Source organism: Amblyomma maculatum, chromosome 1 (assembly GCF_055883805.1).
Source record: "Amblyomma maculatum isolate TAMU_Amacu chromosome 1, ASM5588380v1, whole genome shotgun sequence".
Classification (NCBI taxonomy): Eukaryota; Metazoa; Arthropoda; class Arachnida; order Ixodida; family Ixodidae; genus Amblyomma; species Amblyomma maculatum.
In genome coordinates this window covers 132,942,607-132,963,702 of record NC_139344.1, presented here as the reverse complement: position 1 = coordinate 132,963,702, position 21,096 = coordinate 132,942,607, and the positions used below count along the sequence as shown (strand labels likewise).

General features: G+C 44.5%; 1 protein-coding gene across 1 annotated transcript in view; it reads right to left on the bottom strand.

Annotated features, from left to right (window-relative positions):
- The window catches only part of LOC146203957 (alanine aminotransferase 2-like), a 57,907-nt gene that overhangs the window by 33,018 nt on the left and 3,793 nt on the right, over positions 1-21,096 (bottom strand). The window contains exons 3-4 of the mRNA XM_084603761.1: positions 18,126-18,234; positions 14,092-14,219 (exon numbers count right to left, since the gene is read on the bottom strand). Coding sequence (XP_084459887.1) covers positions 14,092-14,219; positions 18,126-18,234 — 237 coding nt within the window. The remainder of the gene's footprint in view (positions 1-14,091; positions 14,220-18,125; positions 18,235-21,096) is intronic.

Here is a 21,096-nt window from a genome sequence, read left to right as displayed (position 1 = left end):
TCTCTAAACAACGATTGTATTCAGCAAGTTTGTTCTTTCAAATACCTTGGTATCATCTTTGACCAACACTTGCACTGGCAAGAGCAGATAGATAAGCTATCTAAAAAGCTAGCTTTCAGTTGCTACGCGCTTACCAAGGCGAAAAGGTATTTCCCGTACACCATACTACGTTCCCTGTATTTTTCGTTATTTCACTGCCACATCAGCTACTGCTGTGAATCTTGGGGACAAACGTACAAAACTTATCTACTTCCCTTACAGAGACTGCAGAAGAGAGCATTGCGTATAATATACCGCGTATCTTTCAACTGCAGCAACAATAATTTATTTCTAGAAAATCGAGTACTTTCTTTAGAATCAATGCTTAAATACAAAATCTGTGTATTGGTAAATAACATCATTAATACTAGTATTCCTCTGCCACTTGATATTTTCTTGTTGCCATCTCGCAATACAAGACACGCATTAAATGGCAATTTCAACCTCCCTGCCTGCCACAATGTGTACGGAGAACGTTTAGTACAATTTTCTGGAGCAAAACATTGGAACACGTTGCCTATTAATGTGAAACTTGCAGGTAACTTTAAAATGAGTTGTAAAATGTTCTTTATTAACAGCCAAGGAGAGTTATGATCCCCTCCCTGCCCTCCCCCCCCCCCCATTTTTTTTTTTGTGTGTGTGCGCTTGCGTTTTGTATTAATTGCCTATGAATTGCTTGCTGAAAAGTATTTTTCTCCGTGCCTGTTGATTCTTTTTGCTTGTCTGTTTTAGTCGTTTTTTTTTTTTGTATGTGTGTGTGTGTGAGTGTTTGTATGCGCTCATTACGGCTGCCTGACCAAGTTTATTCTGTACTGGACCGTCTACTAGCCCCTCGGCTATCGGTCCAAATATTCTTTATGTATTTCGTTTCCTACAAATAAAGATCACTTTGATTGATTGAAAAAAAAAAAAAAAGAAGTATTTTTAAAAAAGAAAAACAGCAAATCGAAACCGAAACTGCTTTCGTGGCCAGAAACGACGTCCTAGGTGACGAAATGGTGACGTCACACTGAGTATTAGAAAAACACTCGTACTTGCGTTGGATGGTGAAAATAAAGTATGAAAATCATGACGCACTGCATAAAATGTCTTAGGTACTTGAATATAAGGCTCACAATTTCATAATCACTCGGGGAGTGGACAGTAACGCCGGTATACTGTTTGTGACGTCAGAGACTCAGTGTTGCCGCAGAAATACTCTCAACTTAAGCCATGAAAACAGCATATTTTAAAGCCGTGTTGCGCGTGACCAGATTATCGTACGGCTCCCAAATTTTATAGGATGCGTCAGGACGGAGAGGAGAACATATAGTAAAATTTTTACTAGAATATTAGAATGTAAAAAAACCTCCGGAGTTGCTCTTTAAGAAGTAGTGTTCAAAGCACTTGTTCGCTGGCCGATGCTCGTTTTACTTGGTTGGAGGGATGGCTAGAGCATTCGAGCTCTCGAGAGCATTCGAGCATTCTAGTAGTATTTGATGCTACGACGTACTGCGCCAATATACTACTCCATACACCTCGGAGATAGTCCATAAAAAGGCTGCCGCTGTTGCTAGCGCTGGTGCTGAAAAAAAAAAAAAAAACTGCTCGTAACTATGAAGCCGGTGCTGCAGATAGTACTTTATGAGAGCTGTTCAAGCGTTCACAGGCTAGAGATAAAAAATATAAGAAAACAAAAGCTGGCTGATGAAACGTAGGTATAGTTAAATATCCGACAAAACAACATTGCCGCTCGCAGACGGTAGTAGAGAGAGTACAAATACATTCAAGTTTTCTTGTGACATTCGATTTCCTTGTTCTCACGATCAAGTTTTTACATGAGTCAAAGCCGTAGTTACCAGTTCGCAAAATTGGACTTTCCATCCATTCAATCGAAACCTCACGACGTCAAGGCCAAAAAGGACTTCGTGATCATCGTGTGGAAGCGAATGACACTGAAAGGTATAACTTCAGAAGCCCATGAGTAAAAGAAAATAGCTTGATATCGCCACACTTTTGTTTGCTAAAACGGTCGGTGGTGGCGATATCTTCAGTCCAATTTTTTTAAATCTTTTGTAGCGTGCTTCATTTCAAGCAAAATGATCGCCTTAGTCATCTCAACGCAGTACTCCAGCCATACTGGCCAACTTGAATTTCTCCTCAGTGCCGCTCTGAAAGCGAGTCGCCTCGAAGGCGTATGGTACTGCTGGAATTTCGACATCGTCGGATTACGACCTGTTCCTAGCAGGTCAACAGAGCCTGCCGGCCTGATGCCGGACTGTTTCAGGAGAGGAATTAAGCATAGGCCCTCAGATATGTGTAAGTATCGGTGACGAGGACGAAACAGAATATTCGTACAAACCACAATCGGTAACAGGACATTCCGAAGTGCAGCATTATATCCCTTGTCATCGCTGGCCTAAATTTATAATGCTACTGGCTATACAATAATGAACACGTTTCTACCAGACCGCAACGCTGATATGAGAGGAAGAGAGGGGTTTTGCACGCAGTGGGGCTGGTACGATCGTTCTTCACCAATGTCAAGCGTATACAAATCGCATTCGACAGCGAGTATCCGCAAAACATAATATATACGCTCTCGTCCTGTGACAGTGTTCACCATTGGGCCGTAAATGCTAGGTCTCTCCGATGTAATGTTGTGTATATACAACAGCAATAACGATATTGGCACATTTCGAAACTGACCTTATTAATTCCGTGAATACCGGATAAAAATGAGTCGACAAAATTCTTAATCAGAGCGGTAAGGCGTGCAAGGTAGGCAGGAGGTAGAAATTAAATTTGTTTTTAAGATACGCACAGCAGTGTGGAAAGAGCAATTGAAGAAACATTACGAAGTCACGAATTTGTGAATCCAATTTGCTTTTCCACCATGTATTTTTCGCCAGCAGTGGTATGCGTCTTTACTGCAATGAAATGCGCTTCAACATCTACCGCCGTCATTCGCTTCCTTTCTTTGCTAGCACTTCGTTGCTTACGTGCGCATCGTCTATATACTGGCATTGAAGTTTGCGAAGAATGTGTGCAGGTGGTAGCGGGAAGGAAAATTAGCTATGGTGGGTGATGATAGAACTTCTCCATGCCCCCCCCCCCCCCCCCCCCTTCTAATAATATCCTGAAGCCTCACGGCGGCAGCAATTTGTTCTTAGCGATGCCAAAAGGTAACTAAGTTCCCAACTGCTATACTTTAAAGGAATTCAGCCCCATTCTGAAAATGCTTGATGACTTGAAACTCGCTTCGCTTTATTATCTCTGTCTTATACATTGGAGACCTAGCATACAGAAAATGTCCGATTTTATCATTGGTATATAACGCTGAATCTAATTAACCAAACCGTCACGCTTTCATACAGGTGAACAAGGCCTAAGGGATCTGTAGAGACACTCGCAGGTGGGTACAGGTGCACGCAGCAGAACAAAACGCGAGCTCAGCGCACACCGGACACACTGAGTAATTCAGGGCTCCTCATCCTGTTCGAAAACTGTAGGATGCTTGCAGCCGCATAATAATGTAGCGGCCCATCGGTACTCGTACATGTTCGTATGAAGAGGGAACAACGCTTGACTCTTTCTAAACTTGCGTATTTCCGCACATCTAAGCATCCCCCCCCCCCCCCCCTTCTTTCTCGCAAAACAAAATTTGAAAAAGAGTCTCCATAGTAAATTACCCCCTTTTTTGTGCGAAGAAATCCGCGTATCCAAGATCGAACCAGAGCTGTGAAATTCCGAGGTGGCGCGGCGTTCGTGGTGGGATCTCGGGCTTCATGTGTTACTGTGTTCCGACACTACATGAGAGATGGCGGCATAAAGTGCTGAAAACGGACCGAAAGCGACCACAATAACTCTACCAGCGTGCTGCCAAGTGGGCATAGCGGCACTCGGCAGGTTTCACGGGCATCGCTGGAGTCCGTTGCTTGGTTTGATGTCGTTTGGTTGAGAGCCGTAAAGGAAATCGGAACGACTTTGTAGAAGGCTACCTACAGCTTGAGGTGTAAATGAACTGTAATCGCGCTTGCCGAAGTTGTTTGCCAACTTTGTCAAGTAAATTATTTCTTGTGCCATGCGCCTGTCTCGTCGAGATATAGCCACGAGAAGAAATAGGGGGGGGGGGGGGAGGGGGGGCTTTATTTTAGATGTTTTGAATCTACCCCGCCCCCTCTTCCCCTCGCTACGGTCATCGCGATCGCAAAAAAAAAAAAAAAAAAAAAAAGAAGAGGACATTTAAGACCGAGTAAATAGAATACTTTTGCATCCAAAGAACGCCTTGTGCCGTCGCTGCGAGCGAAAGATGGTGCGGCAAGAAATAATGCATCCTATTTTAAACTGGACTATCTTCTGCGGCGATTGAAAACACCAGACGTACAAACTACACTGCATTTTATGCGAAGCACAGCTGCGTTCTGAGTTAAGGCCACCCATGTGCCGTGGAGGCAACCCGTAAGGTGCACAACATGTCGTAGCGGAAAATAGGTCGCACCTATATTGTTTTTCTTTTGCTTCTTTTGGCGTATATTTTGCATCCGGAATCGCGCAGCAGGGCTTATCTGGCGCAATTTCAAGCAGTTTCGAATTTCTGATACCTTTGTTGCCTTTTTTTTTTGTGGTGTTCTAATTGAGAGTGGCAGTTTTGAACACACTTACGATTAGGCTACGTGCAACGTAAATACCCTATAAAATTGAAGGTGTGACAGCCGCTGCCTTAGATTAGTTGGTAGAGAAGTGCACGCTACATACCGAGGCTGTGGGTATAGCTCCAACCCCTGACATTCCGTTTTGCGTTCCTATTTCTAATCAATGTTCACTCCAACGACGGTTGCGCAGCTCATTCGAAAATCATCAACAGCATCAAAATACCATTCCGGTATCTTTTCCTTTGTTTTAATGACCGTTGGCCGCCTTCTTACGGAGGTCTTGTTTGTTTGTTGTTCATCCGTGTAAAGTGTAATGCTTCGCTACTGCGACGCGCTGAACAAAGAAGCAGTCGCTTACTCGCAACGGATGGAGCTAATAAAATATGTGATTCAGCTGCAGCAAGGACTAGCGACGATGGGCCCAAAATCCGGACGTAGTTCCTGCGATGCCGTTACTCAAATAAAAATTTGGGGGACATATCTGCGTCCTTAAGGGTAGTATACGCAGCAGGTTAACGGCTCCCGTCTGCCGGCTCGTTTTGGTTCTTTCGCCATCTCCTTCGACTCTCCCTTCACCTTCATGGACTTTGATTCTCATTTGATAACTACTCCCTCGGTATTTTCTTCTCTTATCTCACATATAGTCATTAGCATGCAGTCTAAATATTCAGCATTATGTTGAAAACCATCAGAGAGAGATATAAAGCCCCCGCTCTAACCAAGCCGTACCAATGTGCTTGCGTAGCTTCGGAGTAGTGTGGCTAATCCAGGATCCAAGGGCCCCGGGGGGTTCGATTTTCATCTCATCCTTTCATCTCGAAGAAGCTGACAATTCTGTCATGTCATGTGATCTCGGGATGTCATACCACTCGCTGACCAATAAGTACACGGCCATACCCCCATACCAGAGGCAGGGTCGGGATTGTTCGCTCACGACGCCGACAATTCTAGAGTTACTTAAGGATGAGGACTTTAATGTTACCGCATTAAAAGCATAAAGGCAGTAAAGAAGCGCTAGGTCAAGATAGCTCATGAGCAGTACTTCTTTTGTAACTATGCAGCTGCGTGTTCCTGGTCAAAGCACTATCGCACGTACTACTACAAGTGCCCTTGACGGTACTTTTCTACATTAAAATTGCCAGGCCTGGTTTTGTAACTAGATTTCTTTTGCTTGCCTGGAGTACCTTTACATATCAACTCAAGGCAAGCACCAAAAACGCTTTTTTTTTTTTAGGCAACTAATTGAAAAATACCAGAGTTGTTTCGTTTTCGATTGCGTTCGCTTTTCACACGTGCAGTGAAAGTGCTTGAAAAAGGCTCTATTCACGTTGTAGCATTTCTGTATGCTGTTTTTAAGCTCTCATGCTCATTGCATACTTAAGTTGTCACGACCGTGTCGTCAATTTGTAAATATCACGCCTCCGCTGTATACTTGCAAACTATAGAGCTCAATAATTATTCAATTATTAAATGAATGAACAGAGTGATGTTATTACAGATTGTGTTTAGTAGCGGCGTCGGGGTTAGGTGGTTAAATTTGCCAGCGGTAGATGAGAGGCACCGTGTTTTTTAACGCCGCCATGTCCGCATACAGAAAACTTGAGGTCGTGATCATCTTCGTGGACACTTATTTTATTTGCTTTTTCTGTAGACGCTTCATTGCTACGGTAATGGATCGTGCACATATGATACTTATTGTGAGAGCTAGTTTTTTTAGTTTTCGAGCTGATTCTCGTAGACAAGCGAAGCTTGCAAAACGCAGCCAGGATGCAACACGTACTGGAGCGTTTTCACTTTCTAGACTTAATGTCGCCGTTTATTCGCGTCTGCTCTGAAAACTTTTTCTTTACATAGCGCATCTATAGGGGCCCACCAGCTGCGCCAAATGCCACCCAGGGTACTAACAGTCAGGCTAGCCACGCGCCAGTTCGACGCCTCTTCTCCCGTTAATTTGTGACTCCATATCTGCAAGTCTCCTATGTCACACGAACGAACTGACCAATGATGGTGCGACAGTTTTACTGACGGAACATAAGCCCCGAGTCTTGGTGTGTTCGAGGGTAACACATAAACACATAGAGTTTATCGGTGATCTTACTTAGGTTCCAGACAGGATGCGCGCTCTTCATAATTGCACTTCAATTTGTGTGTGTGTGTGTGTGTGTGCGTGTGTGTGCGTGTGTGCGCGTGTGTGTGCGTGTGTGTGTGTGTGTGTGTGTGTGTGTGTGTGTGTGTGTGTGTGTGTGTGTGTGTGTGTGTGTGTGTGTGTGTGTGTGTGTGTGTGTGTGTGTGTGTGTGTGTGTGTGTGTGTGTGTGTGTGTGTGTGTGTGTGTGTGTGTGTGTGTGTGTGTGTGTGTGTGTGTGTGTGTGTGTGTGTGTGTGTGTGTGTGTGTGTGTGTGTGTGTGTGTGTGTGTGTGTGTGTGTGTGTGTGTGTGTGTGTGTGTGTGTGTGTGTGTGTGTGTGTGTGTGTGTGTGTGTGTGTGTGTGTGTGTGTGTGTGTGTGTGTGTGTGTGTGTGTGTGTGTGTGTGTGTGTGTGTGTGTGTGTGTGTGTGTGTGTGTGTGTGTGTGTGTGTGTGTGTGTGTGTGTGTGTGTGTGTGTGTGTGTGTGTGTGTGTGTGTGTGTGTGTGTGTGTGTGTGTGTGTGTGTGTGTGTGTGTGTGTGTGTGTGTGTGTGTGTGTGTGTGTGTGTGTGTGTGTGTGTGTGTGTGTGTGTGTGTGTGTGTGTGTGTGTGTGTGTGTGTGTGTGTGTGTGTGTGTGTGTGTGTGTGTGTGTGTGTGTGTGTGTGTGTGTGTGTGTGTGTGTGTGTGTGTGTGTGTGTGTGTGTGTGTGTGTGTGTGTGTGTGTGTGTGTGTGTGTGTGTGTGTGTGTGTGTGTGTGTGTGTGTGTGTGTGTGTGTGTGTGTGTGTGTGTGTGTGTGTGTGTGTGTGTGTGTGTGTGTGTGTGTGTGTGTGTGTGTGTGTGTGTGTGTGTGTGTGTGTGTGTGTGTGTGTGTGTGTGTGTGTGTGTGTGTGTGTGTGTGTGTGTGTGTGTGTGTGTGTGTGTGTGTGTGTGTGTGTGTGTGTGTGTGTGTGTGTGTGTGTGTGTGTGTGTGTGTGTGTGTGTGTGTGTGTGTGTGTGTGTGTGTGTGTGTGTGTGTGTGTGTGTGTGTGTGTGTGTGTGTGTGTGTGTGTGTGTGTGTGTGTGTGTGTGTGTGTGTGTGTGTGTGTGTGTGTGTGTGTGTGTGTGTGTGTGTGTGTGTGTGTGTGTGTGTGTGTGTGTGTGTGTGTGTGTGTGTGTGTGTGTGTGTGTGTGTGTGTGTGTGTGTGTGTGTGTGTGTGTGTGTGTGTGTGTGTGTGTGTGTGTGTGTGTGTGTGTGTGTGTGTGTGTGTGTGTGTGTGTGTGTGTGTGTGTGTGTGTGTGTGTGTGTGTGTGTGTGTGTGTGTGTGTGTGTGTGTGTGTGTGTGTGTGTGTGAAGCAATGTCTTTTTGTTGCCTTCTTGCCATCGTGCCATCCGTTTAATTTTTCTCCCTAAACTTTGGGGAGGAGAGAGCACAATGTGCGATCAACTCGTTCGTTAGACATCTACCTCGCAAAAGAAAGCACAGGGTACGAGGTAGGGGGAAATGGAGTCCCTTTATAAGTCCACCTCTGTTTGGGTCACCGCTTGCAGGCGCTTCACGTATAGCTGCAGGAAGTTAAACCCACACGTGGTTAGCACTGTTTCCACCTGTCTGCTGCAATAGCGTGCTCTCTGAAAAACAAAGCATGCTTCATGTTTTGCCCTTGCCTGGACAAGCTGGAAAACACGTCCGGTCTCCTGTGTCTGTTGTCCCCTATCGTTTCTCATCTGTGCTACTCAATTTTCGAAAACAGGCGGACAGCTATTGTGTATGAAAAGCAGATGGTAATTTGGGTTTACGTCAGTGCAAAATCACAGTCTCCAGGGCGAAACGTCGTAAAACGTGATTGAACGTAAGGCTAACATCTCACATGGGACCAATTTATGACTAGTAGAACTAGATGGGAATAGCGGGTTAACAGCAATTTTAAGGGATTCTAAGAGCTCGCACTGAATGCCGAAAAGGCGCGATGCCGACTAATGTAGTTTGGTTTGATTCATATTCTACAACGTCACAATGCGGCTCAGATTATCAGAGAGTTTTAGAAAAGGGCTCCGGATATTACAGCCCTCCAGAGTTCCTTAGCATGCACTGGAATGCACAGAGTGCAGACACCTTGATTTTTACTCTAATTGAAAGTGAAAGGCAGCTGCGGCGGCAGGGACCTAACCCATATCCTGGGGTTCAGAAATTGAGCGCCCTAAGCCTACGCAGGTGCAGAGGCTAAAGGCTACAATGCCTGGCTAGACCTCTGTCCCTCTGCAGTCAAGCGTTGAGCGTGTGCAAAGTGCAAAGTGCAAAATGAAAAATCAAGAGACAGAGAACACGTAACAGGGCAATAGGAATTGTTTGAATGCCAAAGAAAGAACCATAATATTTGGCGAGACATATACACTTGATACAAAACATTCTACCACAGGGATAGTTAGATATAAGAAATATTAAGGATGCGAGAAAATCACTGCGTGGAAAGCTAGGGACAGTTTTTACCATAAGATTCGAAAAAAAAAGAGCCAAATAGAATATCAAGAAGGCAAAAAATACAAATTTATACTTTGCAGTAAGGAAACAAGGCATGGAAATACACTGCCGAAATTTTTTTATGTGCCCATAAGAACGGATACTCAAACTTCATTACGATCACCTGTCGTGACTAGCACACTACCAATGTGGTTTTTATGACATTTTGGAATGTAGCAAAATTGATTTTGTCGTCAATTTTTGTTCAGTAGACACTTTATTTCGCATATTTTGTCTTTTTTTCTACAATTTGTATTTATTTCAGAAACTCCTGTTCCTGTATGACTTCCTGTATGACTGGATAACAAATGTCATGGCCTGAATCACGGATATAAAGTTTCTTTAGGTATATTATCATACGAAAGAAGTCATAAAAATACAAATGATCAGCATTTAACATCTTATGTTTTGAAAGCAAAGTGCAATTGTGAAATGTAATGCGCACAAAACAACATCGTTGTACTTTTTTTTCTGTAACGCAGCATTTCTGCATTTTTGCGCTTACTGTCTGACCTCGCGCACAGATGTTGAAGCCATCCTTGTTTTGAAAGAGAGAGAGAGAGAGAGAAGGCAGAGAGGTTAACCAGGAAAGCTTCCGGTTTGCTACCCTGCACTGGGGAAGGGGAATGAGGAGTTTAAAGGAGAAAGATAGAAGAGAATGATAGGAAAGGTAAGGCGGCGAGGAGCACAGTCACAGTTTCTCAATCAAGTTTGTGTCTCTCATAAAACACATAAGTGCTTTGAAGGCTTTGCCGTTAGACGCCTTCTGTGGCCATGGGCCGAGGATTTTCTCCTCTGTGAGAGGACGGCTGTCAAGATGGTCCAGAGCCGAACGCAGCGCATATCTTTCGCTTGAAAAAGCAGGACACTCGCAAAGGAGATGCTGTGTCGTCTCTTCGCAGCCGCACCTTTCACAGTTAGGGCTATCCGCCATTCTCATCACATAAGCGTATTTTTTGGTGAATGCAACACCGAGCCACATACGGCACATCAGTGTTGTTTCGCGCCGCCCTTTGTTAGGGGGAACACGAAGGCGCAGCCCAGGGTCTAGTTCCCTGAGGCGTCGATTGAAAAATTCTCCTTTGTTCCAGGTGCAAGCGTTAGCTCCGCCGCTAAGGAACGAAGTCGACAAGCTGCGTCAACTCTAGATATAGGAATGTTCATTGTAGTTCCGTCGTTGTGTGCAGAACGGGCAACTTGGTCTGCCTGGTGGTTTCCCTCAATACCGCAATGTCCAGGTAGCCACTGGAAAATTATATCATGACCTTTTGATGTAGCGTCGTGGTATAGCACGCGGATCTCTGCAGTTAGTTGTTCATGTGATCCAAGACGTAGCCCAGCTTGAACGCCTTGAAGCGCTGCTTTCGAGTCCGTAAAAATGGACCAGACACCTGGAAGTTCCTGGCCGATGTATTCAATAGCTGCACGTAAGGCAGCCAGTTCCGCACCAGTAAGAGGTGGGGTACGTCGTCTTGATCCTCAGCACGATGGACCGCGACGGTATCACTACGGACCCCGCGGAGCTTGTTGAAGCAACTGGGCCATCGGTGCAGACGTGTTCACGATTATTGTGGATAGAATACAGGTGACCCAACGTCATTTGCTTCAAGACAGGCAATGGTACACCTGTTTTCTTTTTCACTCCCGGAATAGATAGGTCAACTTTCGGTTCATGTCGGCTCCATATGGGTAAACTCGGTCTTGAAGCTGGAGTGAACTGTGAAGGAAGGTAGGTGCGATGAGCTGCTATGGTTTTGGCAAATGCAGTATGTGGTCTGATTGTTGGGATAGTTGCCAGGTGGTGACGGGAAACCCGGGTGAGGTGTCGTATATGTGTCCTCATGGTTTCAACAGCAATATATGTAGCTATGGGATGCTCGCAGGAGAGAAGAACCGTTGCTGCCGTTGAGGTGAATTTTGGCAGTCCAAGGCAGATGCGGAGAGCTTGAGCTTGCACGCTTTGGAGGATCTCGATGCTCGTCTTCCTAATATTATTGAATATTGGAAAGCTGTACCGCATGTAACCCAGGAAAAGGGAATGGTATAGTTGCAGCATAGAGTGCACTGAAGAGCTCCAGGACTTGCCTCCTAGAAAGGAGAGAACATGGGCAATCGCCGTCAGTCTTCACTTCATACCACTGATATGTGGACTCCACGAGAGGTTCCTATCAATGACGAATCCAAGGAAGCGATGACTCTTTTCATAAGGAATAGCTTTGCCATTTATGTATACTGCGTATTGTGACATTGATTTTCGTTTGAAGGCCACCACAGAACACTTCTCTGTTGAGATAGTAAGACCCTGTACACGTAGATACCACGTCACAATCGATGCCGCTTTTTGTAGTCTTGCACGAACTTGGGGTCGAGTCACGCTTGAGGCCCAAATGCCAATATCATCCGCATATATGGAGATCTGAGCTGACTGAGGCAGCAGGTCGACTAGGCCGATGAGCACAAGATTGAATAGAGTGAGGCTCAGTACCCCACCCTGCGGAACTCCGCGAGAGGTTCTATGTGAGGATGTTCGTCCGTCCTCTGTCTGGATGAACAGTGACCTGTCTGACAAATAACTGCGTATCCAGCTATAAGTTCGTCCTCCTATATCAGCAGTTTCCAGTGCATATAGGATGGCTTCATGCGTTACATTGTCGTAGGCACCTTTAATGTCTAAGAACAATGCCGCAGTCAATCTTTTCAGATTCTTTTGGACATTGACTAGGTCTACGACATTATCTATAGAGGAGCGGCCGCGTCGAAACCTAGACATGAAATCTGGATATTTTTCGTGTCGTTCCAAGTACCACTCAATGCGTGTTAATAGCATCCTTTCCATTACTTTGCCGACGCAGCTGGAGAGCGCAATGGGGCGGTATGAATTAATATCGAGCGGTGATTTTCCGGGTTTTAGAAGTGGAATGATACGACTTGTCTTCCATTCACTAGGAACTTTGCCGTCGCTCTATGACATGTTGTATGTCTGCAAGAGAGCCTGTCGAGCCTCTTGGCCGAGATTGGCAAGCGCAGAGTACGTCACACCATCTGGCCCTGGCGAAGATGACCTTTTACAACAAGCGAGAGCAGCGTCAAGTTCTTCCAGTGTGAACAGTAGATGCATCCGTGAATCCCTCGATGGCGGAACATCACTACACTGCTGTGGCGCGAGTGTGTTTGAAGGTCCTGTTATTCTTGCGCAGAATTCTTCGGCTACGTCGACCTCACTGCATCTCTGATGAAGCGCGATTGATTTGAAAGGGTGTCGTTGTTGAGGTGATGTACGAAGGCCGCGAATGACAGTCCAGATACGTGACAATGACTTCCGTGGGTCGAGAGTTTCACAAAATGTCCTCCAGCGGTTCGACTCCAGGGATTGAATTTTGCGCTGGATCTTTTTCTGTATGCGCCTTGCGTATGTGAGGTCTAGGCGAGACTTTGTGCGCCGGTTATCTACGTTCCGCCCTGCGCCGAAGCGATCGTAGTCGCTGTAGTTCAAAGTCAAAATCTGTGTAGTTTGCGACAGGGTTAAAGGTACAGGTTGCACTCTCCATAGCGTCCTTAATTTTTTGTTCGAGACTTGTGGACAAGTCTTGGGTGCAAGTATCTTCCATAATAGTTTTAAAAAGTGTCCAATCAATACGCCGCATACGTGTCTCTGTGAGAGATGTCGAATGGCCTCTGACAATGGTCTACTCTGCCTTAACGATGGAACGCCTACCTATATTAGAAGTGTTAATTACAGCAGCTGCTTGGACTTGACTTTCGTTTCTCATTGCCTTACAAAACATGTCCGGTGGTTTACAGATATAAACTCATGGCAGCGACCATATCCCAACCTACCTCAACATTGTTCTGAAGCATGCTACTAAGACCACGGGATAATGCTGTGGAGAACAATTCCGCTGCCCAATGCGTATAGTCGTTGCCTAAAATATGGGCATGAATTGCCTTGACATGACGAAATAACCTTAAATATTTAGCAATGAAGGAATCAAAGCGTACGGAGAAAACCAAAAGACACATGAGTCAATCAACCGTCCATCATATTACATAAACTTAGCATGGACTTTGTTCGGATTTATCTTCACTGGAGATCAGATGCCTTATAGCAAGCAAGGTTTGTTGGTCGTTGCCGATAAATCTGATACTAGAGCATAAGTGACGAAGTATTTTGAAATGCTCGTGGAGAGTAATTTCTCGCAAAAAGACGCCATCTAGTTAATATGACTAGCGTTAAGTTTTAGTGCGTGTATCTAGGTAATCTTGAATTTTTCATCTAGCGCTAACCAGGACCGACTAGCTTAAACCTTGGCCTTACCGGAGGTTCGCAACACGATTAAAAAATTTTCAAGCATGCTGCTGTATATTTGGCATATGATCACATAAATTATACGAACTATAACTTTTCGCAGCGGATTAGTTTTTCCCCAAAATTCACTCTAGCAGGTAAATTAGAAGGGGTGGCCTCTACAAGTTTAAGCCGAAAATCACCTCTTGTAGTCATTTGGAGGTCAGCCTTTTTGAGGCACAGAAATTCTGTTGGAGGTCAGCCTTTCTGAGGCACAAAAATTCCGTTGGAGGTCAGCCTTTTTGAGGCACAGAAATTTTGATTTCTCTATTTAACCCCTTTAACTCCTATGCAGTACATGTTAAGAGCAATCATTGTTTGTTTGATATGCAATTTGCATTGCATATAAAACGCAACTTTTGCAGAATTGGGCACACCTTTTTATGAAAGCGCGCCATCTCATTTCAATTTTACCATTCTTTCTAGAACGCTGAAACATTGAGAGACTCACCGAAACTCCGTGAAAAACGCCATTCGTGATCCAGACGTCTTCTGGATTCACTTCAACAGAGTCTCTCTGGCTGATGTAGTCAGCGACATGTCGACGCACTGTCGGATGACCGCCAAGAATCACGGAACCTGAAATCGAAAAGTTTCTACCATCATGCGCCACAAGTTCGGGAGAAAGAGAAAACGTAAGCTCTACTTAATTTACTAAGGTGTAATAGGTAGGTTCTGCCCCGATCCGATTTAAGGTTCATAAAGTTCAATACAGTTGCAATTTTTGCGAGCTTATTGTCAGAAACACAATACAAACAACCTGCTTACTTGAATATATATTCTTCTCGAAATAAGCCAGATTCATCTAATATGGATTCAGAGAAACGCGAAATTCAATTATCCGTACAAACTACAATGCTTTCTTAGCGATCATTGGTGTGATGTAGCACATCCGGCCAATTCTTGAACAGTACCACGCGACCGACGACTGCCCGGTGCAGCGGCGCCGAGTCTAAGCAAAACGGAAATGGCGGATGGAACGAGGTTCAGGACGGAATTGTGCTACTCGAACTAGTGTTGCCTGCTTGGCTGTTCTACTCCGTTCGAAGAAACTCCTCGAATCAAATTTCATATCCTAGTTCCGAGTACACTTGCATCTGCTGTGCGCTTGGTGCAAACTTGTAACGTTCCAAGCAATGCCTTTGTCCCCGATTCCAGTAACGAGTAGTGTCTCGAGGAGGTTTATTTTCAAATAAATAATGCACCATTGTTTAATGTCCTCGACGATAATTTATTCCGAAAGAAACGATTGCAAACAGTTCATATTGCAAAATGTGTGTTCTTTGCAGATACTAGCCTCGCTATATGCTTCGGATGAAAACAGGAAGATTCTCGGGGAGCCGATGCATACCACTCGACTGTCAGCATGGACTGCTTCGCAGTAATCAGAACAGCGCAGCTCACGAGGCTCACCACAGCAGCATGAATTCCGCACAGGCCATTGCCCTCGATTGTTTTGCTATCTCTCTTAGGTCTCCCGGCGCAGCTGCACCAAGCAATCGGCGGTCGCGCTGTACTGTAAAATACTGGCCGGATTTACATGTAAGTATAAAGCAATTCGATATTATCATGCACGTGTGCAAAACATCGACGTCAAAAACTGAATTTGTCTCGTTTCGATGATAATGCTTGAAAAAGAAGGTTCAGCGAACTTGACAGAAAAGCGAATAGAATACTCAATATACGTTATCAGGGCACCGCAGTGTGTGAGCAATAAAAGTAAGCAAATGCGAATAGCAGGCTGCTGCCTCAAGCGCGAAACATGAGAACGTTTTTTTATATTTTGATGTTTCCACCTCGGCAGCAGAATAATAAACAACCCAGAAAGCAAAGGGTGAATAATTCATTATGTGCAATATTATTCTCTGAATTAGTGATTCGTATAAAGGTTCAAGATGGAGACCGTGTTGAGAACGGCACGGCAATCGATTATATTGTCGGTTCCTGCGACCGTCCACCATTTCGTTAGTAATAATGAATTTAGGAAGCGATTAACAACTATCCCAACGAAACATGCTAAATGTCAATGTAGCAGAGGCGCATCGTTCCTTCTTCGATGACGAGGCTGATTTGTTAGCGTCATCTTCACTGTTCAGCTCTAGTACCAATTTATTCATATGCAATGACGACGAAGTCGATCGTGGAATAGGAGCGGACAAAGAAAAAATGAATTCAGAACAAGATCTGAGGTTCTAGTTGACGAAAAAATAAAAACATCGTCACGAGAGAATTTGGCTCATTTTGACCCGTAGATCAGCAGGATCTAGCTCATTTTCGATTATGCGTACGGTTTGTGCGCACGTTTCAGGGCGCTGCGGATCAATTTTAGCTATCATTTTTTTTATAAGAAATGACATATCGACATGCTTGCCAATACAGCAAAATTATACTTTAGTTGCATTTGCGGAATTTGCCACATTTCGAAAAAGAGTTTCAAGTTTGCATCTGTTGAGAACAATGCAAAATGTTGCATAATATAGTTTAACTATTTGCTGTGGTCCATATCGCACTCGCCTTCATTATTTAACAACCGCAGTTTTTTTTTTTTTTTGCTAATAGTAAACATCGACGCCAATAAATAAAACTTTTTATTTTCTTATGCGATATAAATTGTAGTATAAAACGTTTTCAAGTTAGGCGGGCGCCTCTGGATAAATGTCTCCGGCAATCTCTGGGATACACAAAATGAGGCGGAACAGTAGGATGCTTGAGAATAATGAATGCCTCAAACTAATATCTCAGTTACAAACAGTCCTCGAGCGAGCCTTGTAAATTATATTTCTTTAATGCAACTTGAGCATTCGTTTTGGACAATTCACATATATTTATAACCCATTTATCGCAATCATAAATCTCGACAGTTTGAATTCTTATTGCATTTCTCGTTTATGGAGGAAATAAAAAATATTCCGAGAGCATTGGGGAATCTACACTGCAGAAATGGGAAAGCCGAAGCGTTGCGGCTGCACATGGAGCGTTTCGTTTGCTCTTACTACCAATTTCAACTAAATGCACTGTAATTATCATTGCTACTGTCATCATTGTTATTATCACTAATTGTAGCGTCGTTGTCATAGCTACTATCGTCATCACGTTAGACAAGGAGAATTGTGATGTGCGTTTCACGATCCCGGGCGTAGTGCAGTTGGTTAAAGTACTCGGCTGTGAATCCAAGGAATGGAGGTTTGATTTCCGATGGAGACAATTTTTATTTTTCTGATGACGTCATGGGGATGATTTACAAGTGACACATCAGCGCACAGATTCAATGCATGAGCCTAGAACCTTAATAAGCACATCCGCCGCCAAGTAATGCACCACATTATACGCTGCCACTTCCTTTCTTTAGTCATCATCGGACATAATTGCTGAGCTCTGATCTTCCCGGGAGGTTCAGTCCACGCTAAGCGGCAAGGCGATGCTGGCGACTCTACTGTACGGTCTTCTCCTTGCATGTGCTTAAAATCTCTCCCTGCGCAACTGACGCGGACGCGCCGTGCGGAGCGAACTATGTTAGTGGCGAGCGCCGGTGAATGGCTACCAGATTCGCTACGTATTTTGCTCGGCACTTACAAAATGCTGTGGGATTTTTCAGATTTTAACACGGACAAGCGGCATTGTGTAATTCTAAACAGAAGTCGTAATGACGCTAGTCAATGTGCTTGAATGACAATTATGTGTCATGAGACCGGTTCTTTACACGACCAAATGATAACACATTTGGGTAGAATCTCATCAACTTTGATTAGGATGGTCACTCAGCCTTGAGTTGCGAGTTCAGTACGTCATTCTTCGTACGAGAATTCATCCCTAATCTACAATATGTTATTCCGCCCTGTTATCTATCGCATGATTCAGACGGATAAATTCGTGCTCAACAAGACTTTTGTATCAGCTCCCTTCGGATTCGTGAAAAGAAGTTTGTCAGCCTTCCTTACGCTCGCACCTGCCAGGTGGGCATTGACAACGGCAGAAGAGTGAATGGGTGAAATGCGCGATGCCGGTGAGGTTTATTTAAGCCGATGGTTCAAGAAGGGGCTACGAGTTGGGCATCTGAAAGCTTCAGTTTGTTTTTTAAGGTATAGACAAAATGTGTGAGCAATGTAAAAAATGCGGCGCTGCACATCGCCGTTTATGTAGACAGAGGAAAAACAGATAAAAGCTATGCTGAGAAAAAAAAAAAGAAAGATATGACACTGCATATTAAGGGTGTCTTAATGACGGCGTCCACACGACCAAGTTGCCGAACGGTTTGCACTGAAGGGATATCTTTTAAGTATCTTTGCTTTCGCAGCAATTTTGCAGCAACTAGGGAACCGGCGCTTGTTCAATTGTATTCAAACTCCAACGACAGGGCAAAGAATTCACAATGGCCGGAGTACGGCAGCTTATACACGGTAGATAAAAAGAAAAAGCTGTGTTATGCGGCAATAAAAAAAGTGTAATGGTGCCAGTAACGAACGCAAAAGAAATAACGTCCCTCACCAACAGTGTTTCCGGGACAGTTGCGTAAGATTTCGTTCATTCGGCTCACAACATCGTCAGGTAAGGCCATATGATCAGCAACTTCTGGAAACGCACAGGCACAGACCACCTGTCAGGAAACAAAGTTAGTAGGTACGACATCCGTACATAGAGAGACGGCAACCACGTTCAGTGTCTTCGATGTATCTCAGATCACTGCGTGATTTTAAAGGAAGCAAAAAAGCATGTCAATTTATTCCAACATCCTAATTGCGCCCATTCGAAAGTACCCGCGCCTTTAATGATAAACCCAAACCAAGCATCACGCTATGGTTTTCTGATACCGTGCTATCAAAAATGGCAAATGATCTGTATAAAGCGCCTCTTCACGAAGTTAAAGGAAAATATATGAAAACATCTTCACCTCTTTCCATATTCTTTCTTAACTACCTGGTGCCCCTTAGATACATCTCGACACGCGTGGATGAGCCACGAGGGCTATAGAAAAGAGCAGCGTGAAATAAAGTAATATGAGAGGGCTTTATTCCTCAATCTGTTTCCTCTTGACTCGCACTGAGTAAGAAGAGGCGCTGGTCGGACAACATTATGGTCAGGGACCGTTGGGTAGCAACGTGCCAAGCGCCTGCACAACGCAGACGCCCCTATATGGCCCACAGTTTACTGAATAACATCTACAATATACGTTACAATATCCGCTTGAATAGCCGTGGCAAGCGTGAACTCATACGCTTTGCATACTTAGTTTTATTGAGAGAGACCTGCTTCATTTTTCTGTTTTTTTTCCTCCTTTATGTTAGCAGACTTGCAACGGCTCGATCTAGCGGCCGTGCCACAGCGAAGGAGTAGTGGTGGCAACGTTGGTGCTGCACAGTCCTTTCTTAGTTGAATAATCCTTCGACAGAGCTTTTTTTTTTTTTCTGCAGTAGTGCTGCAGGTTAACTGCAGCACCTCAAATATTTGATACCATCATCACCATCTAAGTTCACTGAACTGCAGCACGAAACTACACGAAGTTCAAAGTACGGAAAGTACAGCGTTCAATTCGTGGTCTGAGAGGATTGAGAGCGATTTTGTTACTTTTCTGCTTGCTCTTGTCCCTGGAACTGTTCAGCGCACTACTTCATTCTCAAACGTAAGCTTCGGGCTCATTCTATCACTTCTTGAGTGTCATAACAAATAGCTTGCGTTGCGTATATGGTCTTTGTATTTCCGTCAGCATCCATGGCGTAGATGCGCCGGCGCCCAGTGTCATTTGTAAATTAATTTTCGTTTTGTCAATTCACTGCTCTGGCTTTCACTGTCAGTTTACCGGTAGAATTTGTTGCTCTGACTTCTCTGTAGACGAAGCAAATCGTACAATTGCAGCTTTATGAAATTTGAAGCTGCAGTTTACATTATGCTATCTTTGTAGTTGAGAGCAAACTGAGAAATAACGTTATAAAATTCTTATGTCAGTTTCAATAACAGTGCAGCTTACATTAACAATAAAGCTAAATGCCAAATATTAAACATCAGCTTGACATTAAAAGTAAACATTGTGCCAATGCTGTTTTATAAATGTAATAATAGTGTTTAATGCTAATTATTTATTTTATGTGTTGCAACAATGTAAATATGTTCTTGAACTACCAGTATAATTCAATACATCCCTTTGATGGTATTCGTGAAAGACGACTGAACAGCAATACTATATTGAAAGAAAAACTTCCCTTTTTGTCCATTCACCAGCCTCACTCATGGAAAGGGATTCGATGATGGCTACGTCAGTTTTTCTCTATGGCATTCGTTCACAGGTGAGGGAGTTGCATGCAGTGGTCAGGGTATATTGAGTAGCTCAAGTTACGTCTTCGTTGTTGGCCCTCGTGAAGTTGCTGGCGATTGCATTCTGATGAGTATGTTTAAGATATAGAGGCGCAAAAGGATTGGTCATTCAGGGAGTAGCGAAGTACTGGTACGTTAACCATGAAGTAAAGTCATGCTCGGTGGTCGTGAGTGGTGGTGAAAAGAGCAGCCAGGATACTATTTCGGGTGAAGATTGAAAACTTTGCCATTTGCACAGCGCATTTGCAACTTCAAGAAGGTCGGAAAAACCGCGCTCGGCCTAGCCGACCGTCTTAATTAAGTCAGGGATTCTGCGTGTCAATAAAACAGCTTGACGCGCCTTGCGCCTGCGAGGCTCAATAGCTAGCCTCTTCTAGACCGCTTTTGGTCTAGTTGGCTCTCCCGTCTCCCGCTTTTTCTTGAATTTTCAAACTTTCGGAAATCACGAGGCTGGGGTGGTCAATCCGTGAGACCCACCCCAGGCTTCAAACAAACCATCACACTTCTCAGACCGCCACTGAGGGTAGACACAACCTCGAATCCACGGTAACGAGCAAAGTAAAAAACAACTAAGCACAAGCTGGACTCTCTCTCACCGCATTTTTTCTCTTCCTCTCTGCAACAGCTCTCTTCTCTCCCCCTCCCTACACATGCGATCCCTTATACGGCGTGCCGCCACTCCAACCGTGTGCTGCCATCTTGAAGAAGACGCACTTATAATGAAATCATGGCAATTGTACTGTCGCTGACAGCCTTTGTGGCCCTGCGTCCGGATAATGACAAAATACGCGGATGCTGCGGCGACGATGGCTCCGAACAGGTGACATTGCAGGGCACAAACGCATCAGTGTGACCACGACATTTTAATAAACAGGAAGATTGTTCGCCTCTTTGGGAACTCCTTAGATTGTGTCCGGCATGCGATTGTTGAAACCCAGGCAGGGGGTGGGAGGGGGAGTGGGGACACGGAACAAAACAGATAGTGGCGCAGGTTGACGACTGTCCTTCCTGCGACACATCCCCGCGTTTCCTGCTCTGAATGCTACCCGCACTCACCGCTGACTAACAGTGCAAAACTAATTTATGACAGACTTAACAGCAGTGGCCTTACAGATGGCCTGCAAGGGAGCCGCGGAGATGCGCCAGTAGA